Genomic DNA, 20,113 nt, shown 5'->3' on the forward strand with positions numbered 1-20,113 from the left:
TGCTTCTTCTTCCTTTTGCTTTCCAATTCGAAAAAATAAATCTCTCTCGTTTACTATTTTAGCAATCGATCCCCGAAGAGGAGGAGTAAAGAAGATTTTTCTTGTTTTTCCACAAGAGCTTCTATGCTGAGCGCGATTAAAAGAATTTAGAGCGAGCCGTGAATGTGTGCTGCTTTCTCGCCCAGAGTCTCGCTGCTGGCAAAGGGAGTAGACGACTGACTGCCGAATTGTTGTTGCTTCGGACGGTGCCCAGTGCCCTGTGATCGCCCGCCATTCCTTGGTTCTATGCAACTCGATTTTACCAACCGGTTTATTATCCTATTTATCGGTGGTGAAAAAGAATTTAGGAAAAAATAAAAAAAAAATAAAAAAAAAAATAAAAATACTTGTGGAAAATAACAACCGAGAATGTGTGACGTGCTGCTGCTCCTGAGAGAGCTACGATATATTCCCGATACGGTAAACGCGTATTGCTTTCTGCTTTCGCGGGACTCTTAAAACGCATTTCAAACCCGTGTCCCGGCAAATACGATTACCTTTTTCAATTGCAGGTCTTTTCGAATGAAATAATCGTGATTACCCACACCACCGCACCCGTATAATCTAAAGCCAACGTCGACCAGATGGCCTTGTCTCGACTGTCAATTTGTTCTAGTCTTTAAGAGCTATCTCGTCGTGTGGCAAGAAATTATGTTAAGACAATTATACGGTACCTACATTTCAATTTCGAGTATTGAAACAATAAGGAAACAAAATTACAATACATAAAATACAACAACGGCTAACAGTTTTCCCGTTTAGGTCGAGTTTAGGTGGCGTCGAAATCAATCGACGCGTGAAAACAGACCTCCTTATGGAGTGAAAAAAGAGAAGAAAAAAGAAAAAAACTTTTCTGCGCGTGACAAACAACGTTGTCCAGAAAGTTGCGTGATCGCGGAAAAGATGGGAACGTTAAAAGAAGAAAGAAAACCGTTTGAATGGAACGGAAGAGCGGAGAATATTCCCTTTCGATACGATTCGGTCAGTTCGTTTTCAAGCAGCTCCATTAATCCCTGTACGAGGACTCAATGCATCAGTAATCTCTTCGACCTGTTACTGCTGGAATGCCAGAGTCACAGCAGTATGCGGCCCTATTACAACGTGCTTTCCTTTCGTGAATCCGGATGCATTCAATCGGTAATTCTGTCGGTAGTATTACAATATAACGCACGATTGTTTGTCAAAACGACAATAATAATAAGAATTTTCCTCTTAAAAAAAAAAAAAAAAAAAAAAAACGAAACAAATTATGACATGATAACGGTAAGAAGAAGAATAATGATAAATACAGGTTGCACTAGGCAACGGTAGATGGCTCCTCCTTCCAGTTATTTTCAAATAAAATCAAGGAACAGTTTGTTGCAAAGCCACATTTTTAAGCTTGGGTCAAATGTAAGTGACCTAATTTCGGACAAAAAATAATTATCCGTATTATTTGGAAGGAAAGTTACCGAGCATTCCACAAATAATTAAAGAAGCTGATATCAATGAAAAGAAAAGAGATAACGTAACAAAATGAGAGTTTCGGATGCGCCGGAACGAAGAAGAATTCTTCATTAACTTTGATTGATAGTCCATGTTGCAGATTAAAAACTGGTTTCAATTCGCAATTTGAGGTCGGGCGAAAGTACTATTTCGTGGTTCCTTTTTTTCTATAGAATACATAAAAACTAGGAGCGTAACTTAAAACGTGCGTACTACTTCCGTATTTTTTGTTTGCAATAAATTATCCAACAAAAAAAAACCTAATTACTTTACGCTCACATTTATGAATGAAAAGAAGGAAAGTTAATTCAAATTTAAAAAAAAAGAATGAATTCCAGAAGACCAAATGTGGAGAGTTCGATGTCTAACGCTTTTTTGTACTGCGGGCTCTGAAGGGGTTGTAATTTTCCCCTTTTTTTTCATTTTTCTAACCTATGAATATCTTTTTTTTTTACGATCATAGCTCCAACATCCTTAAGGCTCAAGTCAGGAGATGAAGAAGCAGTAGCCTCCTATCCGAATGATAAAAACCGAAAGGGTATTTTTTCTTTAATATAATATAAAATCAGGGAATAAAAATATACCCTCCCGAGATAATTAAAGAAGAAGGCCTCAGGGAAAGGGTGGCAAAGTTTCTGTTGTTGGGGATGCGCTGTACAGTGAGTCTCGAATGAAATATTCGACATGGGCCAACAGAAGTAGATAAATACGAATGTCACTCGAAACGGGCAAACGGCGGCAATCTCCTTTCAACTTTTTAACACACCGCTTTAGTTTCATTTTCTTCCCGGAGTTTTATTTCTAAAAAAAAAAAAAAAACGGGAGGCATTTTTAATCAAAAGAGTCCCTCTCGGGGCATCTAGTCTTTTCCTCTTCATCTATTTCCAACATCCTTTATTTAAAAGTTCTCCCTTTCTATTTTCTAAAACAAGATACGATGAGGCTAGTGGACGAGGTGAGAAACACAATACACGATCATAATATATCACCAGTTGGATAAAAGAAAGAAAAAAAAAACAGGGAAAACAAAGGCTACCCGCTACCGTGCCTGTTGGATTGAAAATTACAAAATTCTAATGAAGCAAAATAAAAAATTTCTTTTACTGGGCGTTTAATTATGCTTTATAATATGGTGGCATCGATAGTTTTACGAGCTTTAAACGACCCGGCAAGACGTTATTACGCGGTGTTATTCATCCCGTCACGAAATTAACGTAGACGCGATTGCGTGATAATCGACATCGACGGCGACGTCCAGAGCACACGAAACCATAAACACGCGCACCCCCGATAATCATTTGACTTTCCATTTCAGTGCAAGTGGAGTCATTCCATCTTTTTGTTATTGTGTTGTGTGTTATTTCTCTCATTTCGCTTTTCAATTGAGTTCGTGTCTCGTCTCTAAAGGCGGTTTGGTCTCTAATGGCTATGACCACTTCTTATTGTGCTGTGGGCGTTATTTGGCTGTAACTCAATCGAACTTGTTTCTTCATGGGCGGTTTGGCAGCAGCCATAACCTATCGGTGGCTGGTGCCCCACTTGTGTTCAAATTGTTTCTTTTGTTGTCGGCGCATGTGAGAGGCTCCAGTGGGTAAGCCGATGGATTCAAACAACGGAAACCAGTGGCTGCCACCGACTGGCGCCTTGACTCAAGGGCGTTGCATATCTCTTACCGCTTTTGTTCCATAATATGCAACTGCTGCTGTTACCTTTTCTTTTTTTTTTCTTTTTTTCTTACCTCCCACCTGTCTGTTTGGTGATGTGCGAATGCAACCCTTTTCGTATCTTCCCTTTTTGGCAACCGCATCGAAATCGACTTCGCTTTCGTTTAAACCATCACTTCACTCCTTGCAACCTCAAGGCCGAAAAGAATTGAAGTTGTCAAAAGATTTCGGAGTTTCCGCTGGCCGACAGGTGGTCAGTGGTTCCATGAAAACCGCCTCGTGCCGTGGCGGTTCTTCGCATATGTATAAACTAATTCAATACGAATGATTTCAACAGAAAAACATTTAAAGGCTGTTTGGGCTTTCAACACCGCTATACGACTATTTTTGTCATGCATTTTGAATTTCTTAATAGTTTTCAAATAACTACAATATCTATGCCTATCGGTGTTAAATATTAAATGTTAAATCACCAAATGAATGAGTTTGAGTATGGAAATCCGATTCCACGTGTCGCGTTAACTTTGAATAGCCGGTCCGTAGACAAACCTACTGGTGTAGTGGTAAAGGCTAAAAGACTAGACACCAAAACGGAGTCCATTGAACCCAGAATGGGAGCACGATACCGGCCGCGATACCTCCCGCTGCATAATTTAATTCAAAGCCATCCAGGGGGCGATGGTCGACACTTTCCCTTTCAGCCGGATTTCTTTTCTGAAAAATAACTCTTTTACCCCGCTCTAGTAACAAGTAATAGTAGAGTATTACTTATGGATCATTCACATCAGTATTTACGCCGCTGTAAAAGAAAAAAAAGTGAGGCGATTACGTTTCTTGTGAGGAAAAAAAAAGAAAAGACTCCCGCTGCATCGAAAACAACCTGCGCCTACAACCGGTCGAAATAAAGTGACTGAAATGTAATCATATTTCGTGTTATTCTTCGTTTCAAGCAGGTGGTGTGCATACAATAAGAGCTTGGACGAAACACACAATATATATAGCTACTTTCCTGGACTAGCTACTTGACTACACCAATTTCTAATCTGACACTGGGCCAAGCAGAAGCTTGATCATAAGTAATGTTAAACGCCGTTAGAACTCATAATGAGTTCAGCGGGTCCGCCCGAATAATGGTCAGTTCAGTGAATCCGGTTAAGAAAAAAAAAGAAGAATAGAATGATGTAAAATAAGCAATCGGAACCGAGGGTTTCGGTCGACAAGGCCGAAGAAAGGAAAGAATTTGTTGTATAAGACACTAAAACACTTTCTTCGAGAGCGGTACTCTGGGGTACCAGATGAGCCCAATTAAAACGAAACGTGAATTGTCGGTTCTTTTATCAAGGGAGAACCAGGATATTCAAATAACGAAAGGGGGAAAAAGAATCTAGAAAGTGAGACTTCTATACTGCGAGGGGAGAAAGTGAATAATATTAAACAATAATTCAATATACGTCAACTACATTATCTCTCATCAATGGCGCTACCATGTGAATCTTATCGTGAGGTCTTCAACTACGGGCAATCGAATTACACCAATAAAATCATTAAGCAACCGTTCTCTGTTTCTTCGCTATTCTACTTTGAAAAATTATTTTCCCGGGAGGAGAGATTTTTCTTTTTCTATGTGGGAAATTTGTAAAATATACAGCTGTTAAAAAAGTCATTTCAATTTAGCAAAAATTTTAATTTTATGCATCCAGGATTGTCCATACGGTCAACAGTAGCCACATGGGACTAGTCGACAGGATATTGGGTGGAATTAAACAATTATTTTGGTAAATTAGTCCCAGACTTGGCGATTGTCACCAGGTAAGGGGAGGCCAAATTGGCGAATAAAAAGAGAAAGCCAAATAATTTAGAAACATCCAGCTTTCTCTTTAATATTGGCTAAACAAACCAATTTTGCCATGCAGACGGTAGCTCGCAAAAACATGTTCAACACACAGACACACACACACTGCATGCTGTCAGCAATAAAGCGACGGCTGCCAGTTGTTTAAGAACTTTTGACTCGCCCTCAGCTGTTCCCTCAAATGTCGCTGGGACGACAGAGCAGCGGAAATGTCGAATTCCGATTGGCATCAACACAACGTGTCATTTGCCGGCATCAATCAGCATTTGACTTGTTTCCAAACATCGCCGTGTCGCGACTGCGACAGTAGCTTGTCCCTCTATTCAAATTTTCGTGTTGTAGTTGCGGATTCACTACAACAAAGGGTAGTCTGGTAGCTAAAGATAGCCGCTGTAAGTATAGGGTCGAGGTAGTAGGTGGAGCCCGGTTGTGTTTGCCAACACACACACTCCACAGGAAAGGGGTATGAAAGGGTGGACTGATTTGAAAAGGTAAGTGAAAGTTAGAAATAAAACAAAAAGGATCAGCGACAGAACAATAGCTGGGAAAAAACGCAGAATTATCTATCGACTGAAGGAAATGACCATTGATTTCTAACCTGACAAGGAATTATTCCTTTCTCAACTAAATGCGACTAAATACACAGGGTAGCACATTTAGTTACTCCGTAATGTTTCGCGTTTTGCATGACAATGCCGCCACCCAAGTAGTGGATTTGACGTTCAAAAAATATTTGAATAAAAGTTCGTTATTCAAATAAGTCGGTTAGTCATAAGAACACAAATGATTGGGAAATCTCAGACAACATTTAGACAGCTGTGAATTACCACAGACAATTTGGCTCTTCCCTCTACGGCATGTCGATGAATCATAATGAAAACGATTACTCAAAACGTCAATCTGCAAAAGCTTATAGAAAATCTCGAAGCAGCCTTTAATCAATAGATTTTTCTCATCCATCAAAAATTTGTTCCCCAGCCATTTTAGGGATGAAGAGTCAAATAAAAGGTGGCACGAAGGCGGTGGGAGTCACGCTCGGCTCAAGGCAGGTCGGATATGGGCGGACTAACTTTGAAAAAGATTTCTCCGACCACTGTTTATCATGGGATTAACAGTCCTGGACAATTACATATCTGTACAAGCTAAATCAAACCCCCGTTCAATCTTCCCATTTAAAATAAAAATTAAAAAAAAAAAAAAGGTTTCCGAAGGCCTCCGTAATTATTGAGGGTTCAAACAAATCTTTACGTCAAACAGAAACTATATAAACGAAAAGATTTTGGGATGTCAAATTCTGACATCGTTGAATAGAGAAATCCACCCGAATGTCAATCAACAGCAGCGGCTTGTACCGACTTTAAAAAATCGACTTTTAGTCGACTTGAGTCGACTTTTTAGGTCGACCCGAATAATCGATTACGAGTCGAAAACGTCGACTTTGTAGTCGACTTTTCTCGCAAAAGTCGAGTTTACAACTTTTCATATGTCAATTCAAATTTTTTATAATTGGCTTCAAAACACCTTCAATTCTTCATAAATATATAAAACAGGTAATATTATTTTAGCTTAGTAAATGTTTTTTTGCTTTTGTGTGTCTCAGCATCGACTATTATTTTAATTTTGACACTTCAAGCCTTGTGTGTCAAATGGAATTATTTTTAGAAAATGCTATTTATTCCTCATCTTAAGTCTGCTTTGTTAGATTTTCTTGCGATATTACTTAATTCTCGTGTTTTTACCTAGATTCGCTGCTAGTTCTATTGAGAACAGTGTACACTGCTAGGAATATTGGCCTATGATATATCTAGAGTAGTCGAGCATCCACCTGAAGCATTTTGGAACCTCTATCTAGCCAATTTAGGTATATCACTCTTAATTGGTAAATTTTTCCCCATCTCTTAATTCACACATTACTTTTAGGGCAACACTCTGCACTGGATATACACCACTGCTCGAGCATTTCAATGTGATAAGGTGATAAGTGACACTTACACTGTCAACTGTGAAACATCCTTTAATTTCTCCCATTCGTGTTTCGTCAGTTTGGGTAATGATATTGAAATATTTTATGCCTAACCTAGCTAGGGAACTCATCGTTTTTTTAAACACAGGAGACCATTGCATTCCGACAGACTTTGGATTCTACAGGTGTGTCTGGAGGATTACTTCATTTATGTTATATTTTAGCTTTTCAATACATCATGTACCAAAATTCGAGTGTACCATGTACCAATTTCCTCAAGTATGACTGCCTTTGACAACTTGACTATGACTATAACTTCCATGAAAATACAAGAAGAATCCAAGAATGAATTTTATTTCGTTTTTCTAAATAAGCCAACATGATTTTGTAATATTTACAACCGTTGTTGTATCAATAAATCGCATGAATGTAAACAAAGAAAAATTCAAAAGTCGATTATTTTAGAAAGTCGACTTAAAGTCGCGACTTTTTTCCCAAAGTCGACTTGTAATCGATTATTTTTCAGAACAAAGTCGATTATACAAAAAGTTTTGGTACAAGCCACTGATCAACAGTCATTCATTATCGCATGCTCCTTTCGCTTCGTTTACATTTCTATTTGGTCGGCCTGTTTTCAGATTCATTTCACGCAGGAAAGAAAAGGTTCAAATGTTGACTATGACGGTAATTTTAAAGGCGAGTTCATCAGAAACGTCAAAAGGTAAAAAGAAATAAAAAAGAAAAAAAGAAGAAAGAAACAGGAAAAAAAATAGAACCGACAGAGAACGGCAACAACTTTTACTGATTTCTTTTTAGATGCTGATGAAACATGGAACGCGCGTGATGTTCTACTTATCCAGAACGGCGTGAAAGCGATCACGTCGACAAGTTAAATACCACGTGTCGAGTTACGCAATAACTTGGACCCAACTACCCACAATAAGAACTTTGTGAGACACTTTATAAAGCCGAAAGTCACGAAGATGAACCAAAAGATTCAACAAATCACTTCCAAGCTCTCACCTTTTTGTCAGCTGATTAAGTTCAGTCAGGTGTGAAAAGAAAAGTACACGAAAATACTTGAGGAACCAGAAAGCAACAAGTTTTCTAAAAGCCATGCTTCTTCCTTAACAGACCTAATCGAGATGAGTAGGACTATCCGTTATTGGAGGTACAACTCGTTCAATTATCATCTATTTTTTTATTATTATTATGGTTGACTGCACAAAAAAAGTAACTATTTATAAATTAAAAGTCGGTGAACAAAGGAGCTAGAGAACGGACCAAAAATAAAAGGTACTCGAAGTCCAAGTAATAAAAAAAAAGTTGAAGAAAGTTGAAAACAAAAATTAGATAAAGCTCAAAACGGATTTCATTTTGTGAACTTGCTCGACGGGGTGGAGTTGACTACCGATGGCTCGGTGAGATTACCCATCATGGACTCTAACCTACATTTTATTCGACCACACACACGCGCACCCTTGCGAAGTAAAAGTAGAAATAATACGCAAACAACGGTCATATAACTGACCCAGGAAAAGCGGAGGGTTCTTCTCTTTCTATCGTACGTTGAGGTGTAAAAGATTCTACTAAGGCTTTTTATGTTCTGACTGCGATATGTTGGGGGAAGTCATCAAATACTACTTGTGGTCGGACGGCATTTATAAAGGAGCTGATCAGTTTTATTTGCCTATAATGACGACGGGACCCGCAGAGCGCTGAAATGTTATGAAACGATGGCTGGAAGCGCTGTTAATTATTTTTTTTCGGCAACTTTTACCAACAAGGTCTAAGTGGCTATTACATGGCTATTACAAGTGACTTTCTACAAGGGACGTTTTTCGCAATTAGTTTGAATCCGACAATTTGTTTTTATTTCTTCCTAATTATACAATAAACTGCCAAATTTGCTTCGTTAACTCCGTCTTCCGCCAAACGCTCCCTATTTTTTGAATGTGTGTTGTTTCTTCAAATCTAGATCAGGTGTGCCCGATCCACAATTACACAATGAACACCACGCTCCTCACACATTCAAAAAGCAATTAATTGTTTCAGTTTGTATGGTTTTTTAAAGTTGGAAAGATAATAGATGCAACAAGGTAGTTGGAAAATACAATAGTTAACGTCAAAGATCAACATGCCCCTTGAGAGTCTCGGATAACTGAAATGAAATCAGGTAAACAATCTAAAATTCACTTTTCTACGCACATAGAAAGAGAATAAAGATGATCCGTCATCCCCGCAACTACAGGAAAATCATGTTATATATTACGTCTTTTGTGTCTTTTCGATTTTCTTTTACTTTACAAGGGGCGAAAGGAACCAAGTAAGCCCATTTACTACGTCTCTGAGATAGAGAGTATTCTCAGCAGGAGACCGAACCACTGAGTTACTCTTAGCACTCTTGGAAATTGAGTCATGAATAAACAAAAAACAAAGACAAAGGTTAGATAGATTGAGACGTGTTTCCAGATCGAGAACAAATTTCAAGTTTTTTCGACACGAGAGTCTTAACTTTCTTAAATAAGAAGTTAAAAATAACATAGCTTTATATGGCTTTGCCTTGTGCACTAGACAATCAACTTTTATCGACGATAGCAAACTTAGAATTACGACCAACCATAATCGGACACGGTAAATCATGTCAGAAAATCGAAGGAGTTGGTAGAAACAAAAAATATCCGTCTGTCATAATAGGAAATAATATTTTTTATTTCTACCCTTTCAAACACTTTCGCCGCGACTCCCAATAGACCCCCACTTTTTACAGTATTCGGATCCGAAACGGAAAAAAAGGCTTCGACAGTTAAACTTACATTTTACGAACAATTTACGAGTTCATAAAAGATGGCATTAAAAAAACTTTAGAAAACTAAACTTTTCACCCAAAGAGTTGATGAGTAAATCAAAAGAGTGACGAGGAAATAACGCACGAGCCGCTTTTGACGGGTCCAGCTCATTTCGACGGACATTTTCGATTACTGGCCACGTCCGGTGTTGTTCTATTGCATCTGTAGGAGGGTTAACACCCCCTCCCCTTTCAGATAACTAACAGCAAAAACCAGTTTGCGAGCAACAATAAAGATTTAATGGCGCAACAAAAAACCCCTTTCTCGACAAAAAACTATTCTTCTCCAAGATTACGACGTTGCGTTTGTGAATAAAAAGCTTGTAATAATGTAAGCCATATTTTCCTTTAATAGACTAAAGCCATCGGAAGAATCGCAAGCAAACAGAGAATCATAAAAAAAAAATCACCGTGTTAATATACCACACTGCAACAGATTGAGACGTCCAACACACGAAATTAACGACGGCTCACATCATATTAGAAATTTCAAGGGACACTAACTTGTGGAATTCCTCCGAGGTGTAGTTGAGATTGCGTAAGGCGAAACGTCCGATGATGTTGGCTTCGGCACCAGCGTGATTCCAATGTTCAACCCACCAGCTATCGAAATTGATTTTCTGCGTCACGGGGTGGAGCGGAGCGGAGCAGTTGTAATGAGAAGTGTCGACGGAAGACTCCCGTCTTGTAGAATATCCAGCATTCTCCTCTAATTGTTTACGGTGGATTTCCGAACACAGATAACATTCAAAGGCTTCAACGAAATTCTCGCTTTGAAAGTCATCTTCGTGGCCTGCACTCCAGCTTCGACCCTCCATAGCAACGATAAGATCGTTGTTGTCTACAGTTCCGTGTAATTTATGCGAAAGCATGCGGCTGTATGCTATGTCATCGTCATTTAATGAGTGGAGGTAATCTGCTAAAGATTCGGGCGATGTGAAATTCCGAACTGAAACAGCTGAATTACTGTGAGGCAGCCAGTCCTAAAAAAAGGTTATTAAAAATGGAAGTTTCAAGAATTTTGCTCAGAAACGTAAAAACATTAATTTACTTCGAATGATGGAGATCCCATATATATGGGTACGGATCCCAATATTAGCGGACGCCACAGTTTTTCAGTAATGTAGTCGTCACCTATCGCATTTTCAAAGGCGATGGTAAACTTGTACTTGGCCATCAGTTGGAAAAAGTCCTCGTTATTCATTCCGTCTGCAGGGTCTTCTAAACTAAAACATTCGCAATTTAATGTCTGAAAAAAACTTTAATAAATAATTCACTCAACTGTTGTGGGAGAGGTTTGTTGTTGAGACATTTTCCGTAAGAGTCGATTTTAATGAATTTTTGAAGCTCTTCGACATATAAATCACGCTCAGAGGGAGCGTTACAAGAGGATTGAACATACGCTATGGGAGAAAGACCCTCTTGCACTCGAATAAGGTTCTTTTTGGCAACGGGAATGAAATATTCCCCATCTTCATTTTCATGAAAAAAATAGAATAGAAAAGTAAGTCTTTAAGCTCAGATAAAATTACTGAAATTAAGGTTGATACCTGTAATATCACTAAGTTTTGGTAGACTTAGTAATGTCAATGGAAAACTAGACTTTCTGCTCCAAGTGGCTGTGTAGTTGAATAGTGAGATCAAAGCTGAGTAGCAAAATGATGGATTATTTTTGGGTGATTCTTCATGAAGTAAAGCCCAATCATGCCAGGGCTGACGAGGTATTGGTAAGTTGAGATGAGTGAAACTGCTCCCATAAAAAGTGACTACCTATAAAAGTACTCTATTTAATGAATTGAATCCTCCAATTTGACTTGACCATAACAATAGTGCTGTTTAAACTAAAACAAATAAGACTTAAGAAAATACCTTAGTTTTGGGGTTTGACAAATAAGTTTGATTTTCTGTGAAGTAACAGGTGTTTTCTCCACATGTCCTCAAGTTTCCTGTTTCTCCAGTAAATGGTGTCCACCACAAAATTATGGGACTGTCAAATTTTTCTTCAACAGTAAACCAGCCACAAAATATCTGCAAGAAAGATTAAAGGAATTAGAACTTATTGCAGTGAGTTACAAAAAGAAATTACCATGGTGAGGTTCTGAACTAAAACTAAATATGTAAAAACTAAGGCTGCAAAAGAATTTGAATTTGACATTTCGATAAAACGAGAGTTTGATTTGTATTTGTAGGAAAAATCCCTTTATACTAAACCAAGATTTCAAAAGAAAAGGATCTTATTTCCTCAACATTTTCTGCAAGGAAAAATTCGCAAATCGCACATTGTAATGCTAAAAGCAACATTGTCATTTTTCGTCTGCTTGGAATCTATTTACATACTATTGCGTCCATCTAGTGTCTAGTTGTGACAGCATATTTAAAAAATTCAAGCGCGCATAACAATTTCTGCGCGTGTTGATTTATCATTCAATAACTCAATAACTTTTAAGTTCCGAAGAATAAGGAAACGATGAACTTTTTCTCTCAAGTTCAATCCTTCAGATTTATAACTTGTATGAATACAAAGCAACCTCTCCTTTTTTACACGATAACAAGGGGGGGGGGGAAAGAATACACCAAAAAATCGTTATGGAAGTAATGATGAGTGTGCGGTGTTTTAGCCCTTTGACCATATCGACAATTTGAGTTTCAAACCCCTTCTAAAACTTTTCCCTTGTGGTCAATAATAGTGGCAAATACTGGCGGCAGCGTTTGTAAAACCCATTCCCTCCCCCTTTTTTTTTCTTTCCCTCCTGAAATAAAACCTATAGTACCTCTGATGTTCTCTTCATGAAGGGTTGGGATTTGTCGGGGTCTGCAATAAGAGGAAACAGACCACCATCAATTCATTCAATCTGACCCTTTCTTCCCATATTTGTTCGAATCGTTTCGGACGAAAGAAAGTTTGACATGCCAATGGATTTATTATGAAGCAAAAAAATCGTAAATTTTGAAAATTTCAAATTGTGTACACACACACACAAACTGTTGTGCGTAAAGTGCAATGGGAAAAAAAGCCAGGTAAAACGGATACATAATACACGCTTCTTCCTGTATTTCCTTGATTGAAGATTGTGTAAAAAAAAAGTCTGCTGAGTTATTAGTAACACGCTCTGGTTCTACAATAGTTCAAATAATTCAGCTCCTTTGATACAACAGAGAACTGAAAGGGTAAGAGCAAATTAACGAACCGACCGCTCAATTTTTTTTTTTTTTCACCCAGCCGACCAAACATTATTGAAGAATTAGAAGGGCTCATCATACTCGGAGAAGTGTTTTGGTTCATAAAAATAAATTTCTGTTGGCATACGCACAAAAGTCACTGAAATTGCAGCTGCTTCTTTATCCTTCTTTTATTTTTTTTCAGCGTCTGCCTTTTTTTGTTTTGTTTTGTTTTCAATAGATCCTTTTCGGATCCTTTTCTTTCTTTCGTCTATCCGCGCATTGTTTCCCATTCGACTCGGGAGTCGCTACAAAAGCTGCTGAACCTTGTTGTCTGCTGTATAGCCCATCTCCCTGTTGGCCCGTCTAGCCCAAACAACAACCAAAAAAAAAAGAACAACAAGTTGATTCAACGGCCGAGGCATAATAATGCGCGTCGTCAGTGCCACACAAAAGACGGAATACAACAACCGCATCTCAGCTATTTCAGATAACAAGGGGTAGAAAACGGAGGGGGTCACAAAGGCGATGACGTCGGTCTCTTGTGAGCCATTGGCAACGCTAGTGTCGCCTGCCAGACTGTCACAGCAACACGGCAATAACAGGGGAATTTATGGCTGTCGACCACCCTGGGTCTGGGATGAATATGGCTCTGTACAATGTGCAACAAGTGACATTGTTCCATACAGCGTACACATTTTTTTTTTATGTGACTGACTCGTTGCGTAAGACTTCGTAGCCTGACTGCTGGTTAGAATGTCAATGGAACACCTGTACGAGAAACATTGCCACAAATCACCTGCCGGATTCCTGATACTTTGCGCTGACCTACTTTTGAGGGCAGATCGAAATATTATCCTGGCGGCATAGACGGCGTCCTTTAGCTAATATCCACGCCTGTCGAATAATAGCAGCGTCTTAAATTTATCTATCAGCGGCGGATGGCATCAACTGTATTAAATTACCGTATCAGAATATTAGGAATGACGTCCCCGCGGTTCGGTTACATCAAGCTGATCAGTAGGCTACCGTTTCTTAATCAAGAGCGGAGAAATGAAACACAGAATTCAGAAATAATTAAATTTATCATTGTTATCAAATTTCAAAAATGGTTATTTCTGAATTGTGGATTCCGTTTTCGATCAATAGCAAACTTTAAATTCTATAGAAGCCAGATGGCTAAATTCTGGCGAGAAAAAAATGCACTGTAAATTATTCACGCCCTGAGTGTTGGAACAATGCTGTCTTTTTGGAAACAGAAGTCGAAATTATCTTGTTCTCTACGAGTTGGTCAATATTCTGTGGTATGGAAAACACGGATGATTTCCTGGTGAAAACAATATCCTCGCCGGAAGGCGCAAGTGATCGGAGCGAAATATTTTTTTTGTTTTGTTACTAGATCAGACCAATGTTTGGCCATACTTGGATGATTTCTGCTTTCTAGAGTGTTGGATGTTGTTGGATGTGCTAGGTATAGAGGAAGTAGCATGTATAGGGATTGTCAGGTGTCGGGAGAGTTGGGTACACAGTGATGAATAGCTTAATGAGTCTTGCACCAAATTTCAAACCCTCATGAATTATTCAATCGCTTAAATAATGACTCAATCCCCTGACTGACTCTCTCTCTCTCCACACTTCTTCATGAATAATCTAAAAGACGTTGAGGCCTATATTCAAATGTTCAACCCAAAACAGCAGTGAACCTACATCTATGTAAACGTTTCTTTTTTAACCGCAAGTCGCAGAAACACAGGACGAGGGGAATACGAGCTCAAACATAAAAACTGCCTTCAACTCTTTTTCTTGAATATCTTAAGCTCAATAGAAACTTTATTTATTGCTGCGCCCCAAAGACTCCATACCCCGAGAAGTTGAAAATGTTCTCTGTAGAGCAACAGCAACATTTCCTGTTGTTGCGCTGGTGGCTGATAACGCCAGGAGGGTAAAAGGAAAACAACATATTCGAGCATATACATGCATACATTATCGAATCAAAGGTTTAATTTCTCCTTTTCAGACAATCAACACTATGATTATGTGCTGTTCTGCCTCGTTTTTATTTATGATTTTCGTATCGTCGGCACGTGTCGGTCACGAATATTGAATACATTCCCATCTGCTTATCATCGACGGTTCAAATTCAATCCATCCGCGAAGCTTTTTTTTTTATCATTGAAGAAGAAATTAATGATATCTAAAGACTTGGAACTCAAGGCAGTCAGCAATTCGATTTGGTTCAATTACTTTCTGTTATTTCAGATTCATGGAAATGCGTGAAGTGCCTGTGTATCGAAATATGTTTTTCGGCACTATATCTGGCCAGTTCGAATGGGACTGTCATCTGTTGCCGTCATAAAAAGTGCGAAGTGTGAAAAAATAAAGAAGCAAACAGCTACGATGGCTTTTGGTATGAACTGTAATCGAACAGGGTATTTCCTTTTCACCTGCTAGTCAAAGCGATTGGATATGGTCACCATCTCTAAAAGACACTGAAGAATTCAGAAATGCCGCGAGTGCGCACACGACTTGGGGTTCCCGCAGAGCTGCCAGCGTGATATCACATTTAGAGACAGAACGGCACGCTACAGTCAAAGGGAGAATAGGAAGTAATATCCAGGGACCAAACCATGCGAAATTTCGTAAAGAAAGCCCTACTGTAAGAATCGAATGTCATTGATTGGCTTTGCGCAGGAACATAATTTTCTACAGTTAAAACATTCGCATGGCACTGGGTTGAAACTCAGTGGTTGAGAACATTAAATTAGTTATTTACCAAGCGGAACGAGTAGGAAATAAATTACTGGTTTAACTTATTTTTTATTTTTTTTTTTATAGAGAACACAATGAATTTTCTTCCATATTAAATACCATATTCCCATATAAACCACTACTTGTACAGAAAATTCATCGACATAAAAAAATTCGCAAGCAAAATTAAATTTTGCAGATTGTTATTTGATAACGTTATGATAGATAGACCTCTCACCTCACAGGAGGTGGTTGCATGTAGGACATGAGTTATTCATTACTTATTTTTTCAACGAAATTTTGTGGATTCAATAAAAAATGGGCAAAAAGAAAAGGTTCGAGGACGCTAGATTGGTCGCCCATGGTCGACAGTCTGACTGATCAACGGACCAGCCGTTGTTTGCACTAAAACCCTCATCCATAACGCACCTGTCGGAATTTGTTCGAAGAAGACAAGGGAAGGACCCATCGATATCCCAACGGGACGTGTGGGACAAAAACGGGCGAAGTGTGCAAGGAAATTTTAGCTGGATATTCTGGTGGCTGTCAGTTTCCATTAGGAAAGTGACACTTTGGTCCAGTTGTATGAAAGAGGAAAAAGAATGCTGAATATTCTGCATCTTCTGCATTGGAATGCCAGAAAAAAAAGTTGAGATCTTCATTCAATTGGAAGGAGCGGAATTTAAAAGAAAAATCTTGCAATGGACCCAAATGGAAATTGAAATGTTTCAATCGTCAAAATCTCCAGCGGAGTTCTGATTTTTTTTCCTCCCTCAATTTGATTGATTTATTCATGATTATACGAAGAAAGTCGGACGAGGTACGATGAGATTGAGAGTAACTCGGTGGTTCGGTCCCCGCTGAGGGGCTTCCGAGTTCCGAAGAATCTCAATTTTAAGAGAAAGATTAGCTCAGCGGGGACACCCTCGTCTCCAGTCAATTTCTACATTGGTGTAGCACCAAAAGTAAACACATCAACTACGCAACGCAGCGAGTCCTCAACAAATACGACTTTGACGTATCGTCACCACCTGTTGCTTCCACTCGCACTGATGGCACAACGGCAAAGAACAACAAGTGAAGAAAATCGAAAAACAACTCTGTTCAAACTTCCGTTTGGGTTGGATCAATCGCTACACTGGTGAAGCCAATAATTAGATTCATTAGGGGTCAACGCGTGCTTTCATTTTCAGTCTGTTGGGGATTATCAAAGCAATTTCACCGTGTTACTTCCGCCGATCGACTTCGTGTGTGGCGTGCGTGTGCCGCTGAGACTCGGGATATACAACCGAGAGCCATCGGAAGCTGCAGAGGGAAAGTGGCTGAGGTTCGAAGAAACGGCTCGACATTGAAAGTGGGGCAACTGGGTTCAGTTGTCTAATTAGGAGGCGATAAAAATTATAAGGGCGCACTCGATTTAATAACAGCCAGTCTTGCGTGGAGGTGGACCGCGTGCACGACAAAGCTGCCGAAAAAAATAAAATAAAAGAAGCAACAACAATACGAAAGGGACTTCCCAGTTCTCTCACTGTCCGTCGAGCCCGTCGTTTTTGTCTGGGCTTCATTATCGTTACTGACCAAGTGAAGATTGTTAACTGGCTTCAATGGACCCTGGCCGCCACTGCTGTTTTCTCTTGTCTGTTTGTGTGAGTTGATGTCTACCTCCCCCTTCCTCTGCCCAGCCAAGATTCACATGAAAAGAGAAACAAAAGCAAAAGGCCCCACGTAATAATCTCCCCCCGTGTTTGTACCCTCCTCCTCCAATTCACCGTGTTTGTATTTATTTCCCCCGTTAATAGTTCAAGTGTTTGGCTTCTCCTTCCCCATATTGGATGATGACGGCCTGCTAGGCTGGGCACTTTGTAAGTTACGCGTGTGGGTTCACCGGTCTCTGCATTCACTACATTCAAAGTCCCCCACTGTGCAATCATAGCGGCCCCGTCAACAGCCAGGTCGCCCGCCGAGTCAAATGGAGCACAATTGGACAGGTATTACGATTTGTGTACAGAAATCTACTTAGCCTCTTTACCCATCTTCTTCTGGCCCAGTTTTACTTTATTCCTCCTAATTCTTTTGCCTCAACAACATTCTCGACGTTAGTTGTGTGGTCAAAACAATTTCCAGATCTTTGAAACTCCCCACGCAATCAACGGCCTCGCCACTTTCCGGCACTCCGACCTGATGAGCGCAACTGCCGTTCACTGTGTTTCTTTTAAAAAAGGACCAACACAATGTCAAGAATCAGGGGCTGCTCAGCTTTCAGTTTCCGACTGGTGGGCCCTTACCAAGAAAATGTCCGCTCGTCTCCATCAATGAAAGTTGGAACTCGCCAGGACCTCACACAGCAAAAGAATTAAATGCGAGGGAAACCAAATTTGTTGTTTTGATTGAATCAAGCTGCGCACGAATAAAGTAACGAGGGGAGAGTTTTCTACCGGATCAGCAGGACTTAATTAGGGGCCAGAGACCCAATGCCCTTGGGTCGCCCATGACACTTTCATCAAGTCCAATTTCTTTCTCGGTAAAACAAAAACAAAAGAATCACTTTTTATTGCTATCGCCATGTGTTTTATGTGATTTCAAAATTACTTTTCATTTCATTCATCGTCGTAAGGGTGCTGCCCCTGTTGTTCACCGTTTCTTATATTCTCCCCTCCAATCACCCACCTAGATTTTTCCCGGCCGTTTCACTTTCGTCGGAGACCAGCAGACCGTTAGTTGAGAAAGTGTCACTTGACCACCTGACGACCTTTGGCTCGACCATAGACCTCAATGCTGTACCGTACATTTAATTACCGCAATTACGATCGTGCCGGAGCCTCATGAGAAAACGAAAGTGTCGGCAACGGTATCGGTGCTGACGGCCATTTGAGACCGCACAGCTTGTGTACAGTGGCCGGCGTTTCCTGCAACTCTCTCGGTTGACATAACAAATGACGAATCATTTATTTCTTTAAACACGCGAACCCAAATCCGATTTCTACTGTCTTTTCGCCTTTCGGTGGTCGGCAACATTTCAATCTCGAGAATAGAGATATCATTTGAACCTGAACTGATCGATCCCACTGGAACAGATTTGGTTTTCTATCCCCTCCGTCGACTTCAAAAATCATTTGTCAAACCTCAAACCAAATTGGGTAAAGGTTTTTTTACCTTTTCAATGGCAGCGGCTTTCCTCTACTTCAACAGGTAACAATGACAACATGCGCTGTTTAAAAAATCGCCTTAAAATATGGGCCTATTCACAAAAACTGGAAGAACGAAAAACATAGAGGAGCAGAGAGAGTGATTTGGAAAAAGAAAAACGATGAAGTTGTTGAGGAGCGCCAACGGGCGAAACCATTTGTCAAAATTCTCCACACACGAAATGAGAAAAAAAGGAAGAAAGAAATGGAGGTCGAACTTAAGGGAAAAGGAGAATAGAAATGGAGTAATACGCAAATGATTTGACTTACATTTGAACTCGTAACGGACCCCAACGAAGTTTGTAACTTGGGAGTTCACATGATGCCACTGTGAATAGTTTCCAGGAAGAGGGGATTTTGTCTTCACAGGTGTGCGTTACCGAACTCTCATGATCTTTGGCGCGTTCCTTCCCTGCACTTCACTGCCTCCGTCCGACACTCGAAACTGTGGGGGAAAATAAACGAAATAATTAGACTGAAATAAAAGCTGCCTTGTTGAGAAAACTAGAACACATCAAGAGCATCATCAAGAGGTCAAAAGCAGCGGGAGAAATCCACGTGTCTCCCACATTAAGGACTCTACTGCTCAACAATAAAAAAAAAGAACAAGACAACAATAAAAAAAAAAGAACAACAAACTCCATTCACAACAAAAAGCAGAGGCGTTATTCAAATGAGTTCATCCTACCATAAATTCAACCACCAAATAGTTCAAAGATTATCTCTCCAAAAATAAAAACGAGATACTCAAGTAGGATGGTGGAGGAGAGGGTGAATAAGAGAAAGATAAAATTAAACTAAAAAAGAAAAAAATATTTGAGATGGTCAGTCTAACCCATCGTGGGGGGCAACGGACCAAGGGACTTTCACTGTTTTCTGTCTTGTTCAAAACCCGTGCGGCTGTCGGAATGAAAAACGGTTCGCATAGGGCCTATCATTTCGAATGGTAAAAAAATTGTAAAATTCAAAATGGAAGAAATGATATCAGAGGAAATTCAATGTTTTCATCTAAATGTTGTTCTACTGGCGCCAGATTATACAATCGTCTGTCAAAGTACTCAGTTCCCACAGGACTTTTTTTAATCCCGAAATTCTTGGTCCCTCAGCAATTCCAGCAATTCAGTTGAATCGTTGCAGTTTTTCCTAGATGAACGATGGAATAGCCTGAAA

At 39.6% G+C, this 20,113-nt stretch overlaps 1 protein-coding gene and 1 long non-coding RNA gene across 2 annotated transcripts; one reads left to right on the forward strand and one right to left on the reverse strand.

The window, feature by feature from the left end:
- Positions 1-138: 138 nt before the first annotated feature.
- Positions 139-12,153, reverse strand: LOC124311153 (alpha-(1,3)-fucosyltransferase 10-like). The gene is made up of 7 exons (XM_046775494.1): positions 11,938-12,153; positions 11,721-11,879; positions 11,402-11,621; positions 11,134-11,323; positions 10,903-11,077; positions 10,356-10,834; positions 139-318 (listed from the first exon to the last, which is right to left on the reverse strand). The coding sequence occupies exons 1-7, from the start codon at positions 12,004-12,006 to the stop codon at positions 147-149; spliced, it is 1,464 nt and encodes a 487-aa protein (XP_046631450.1). The 5' UTR covers positions 12,007-12,153; the 3' UTR covers positions 139-146.
- On the forward strand, positions 6,486-7,338 carry LOC124311711. The gene is made up of 4 exons (XR_006910158.1): positions 6,486-6,590; positions 6,784-6,901; positions 6,961-7,087; positions 7,152-7,338. It is a non-coding gene; the product is annotated as an uncharacterized LOC124311711 (long non-coding RNA).
- Positions 12,154-20,113: the final 7,960 nt, after the last annotated feature.

The sequence above is a fragment of the Daphnia pulicaria genome, chromosome 8, assembly GCF_021234035.1.
Source record: "Daphnia pulicaria isolate SC F1-1A chromosome 8, SC_F0-13Bv2, whole genome shotgun sequence".
NCBI lineage: Eukaryota > Metazoa > Arthropoda > Branchiopoda > Diplostraca > Daphniidae > Daphnia > Daphnia pulicaria.

Bases quoted from the DNA above. Each gene is read 5' to 3' on its own strand.
- LOC124311153 (XM_046775494.1), bottom strand. From the start codon at position 12,006: ATGTCAAATTCAAATTCTTTTGCAGCCTTAGTTTTTACATATTTAGTT. The intron at 11,880-11,937 runs GTAATTTCTTTT...TCTTTCTTGCAG, and splicing joins TAGTTCAGAACCTCACCATG to ATATTTTGTGGCTGGTTTAC. The intron at 11,078-11,133 runs GTTGAGTGAATT...CGAATGTTTTAG, and splicing joins AACAAACCTCTCCCACAACA to TTTAGAAGACCCTGCAGACG.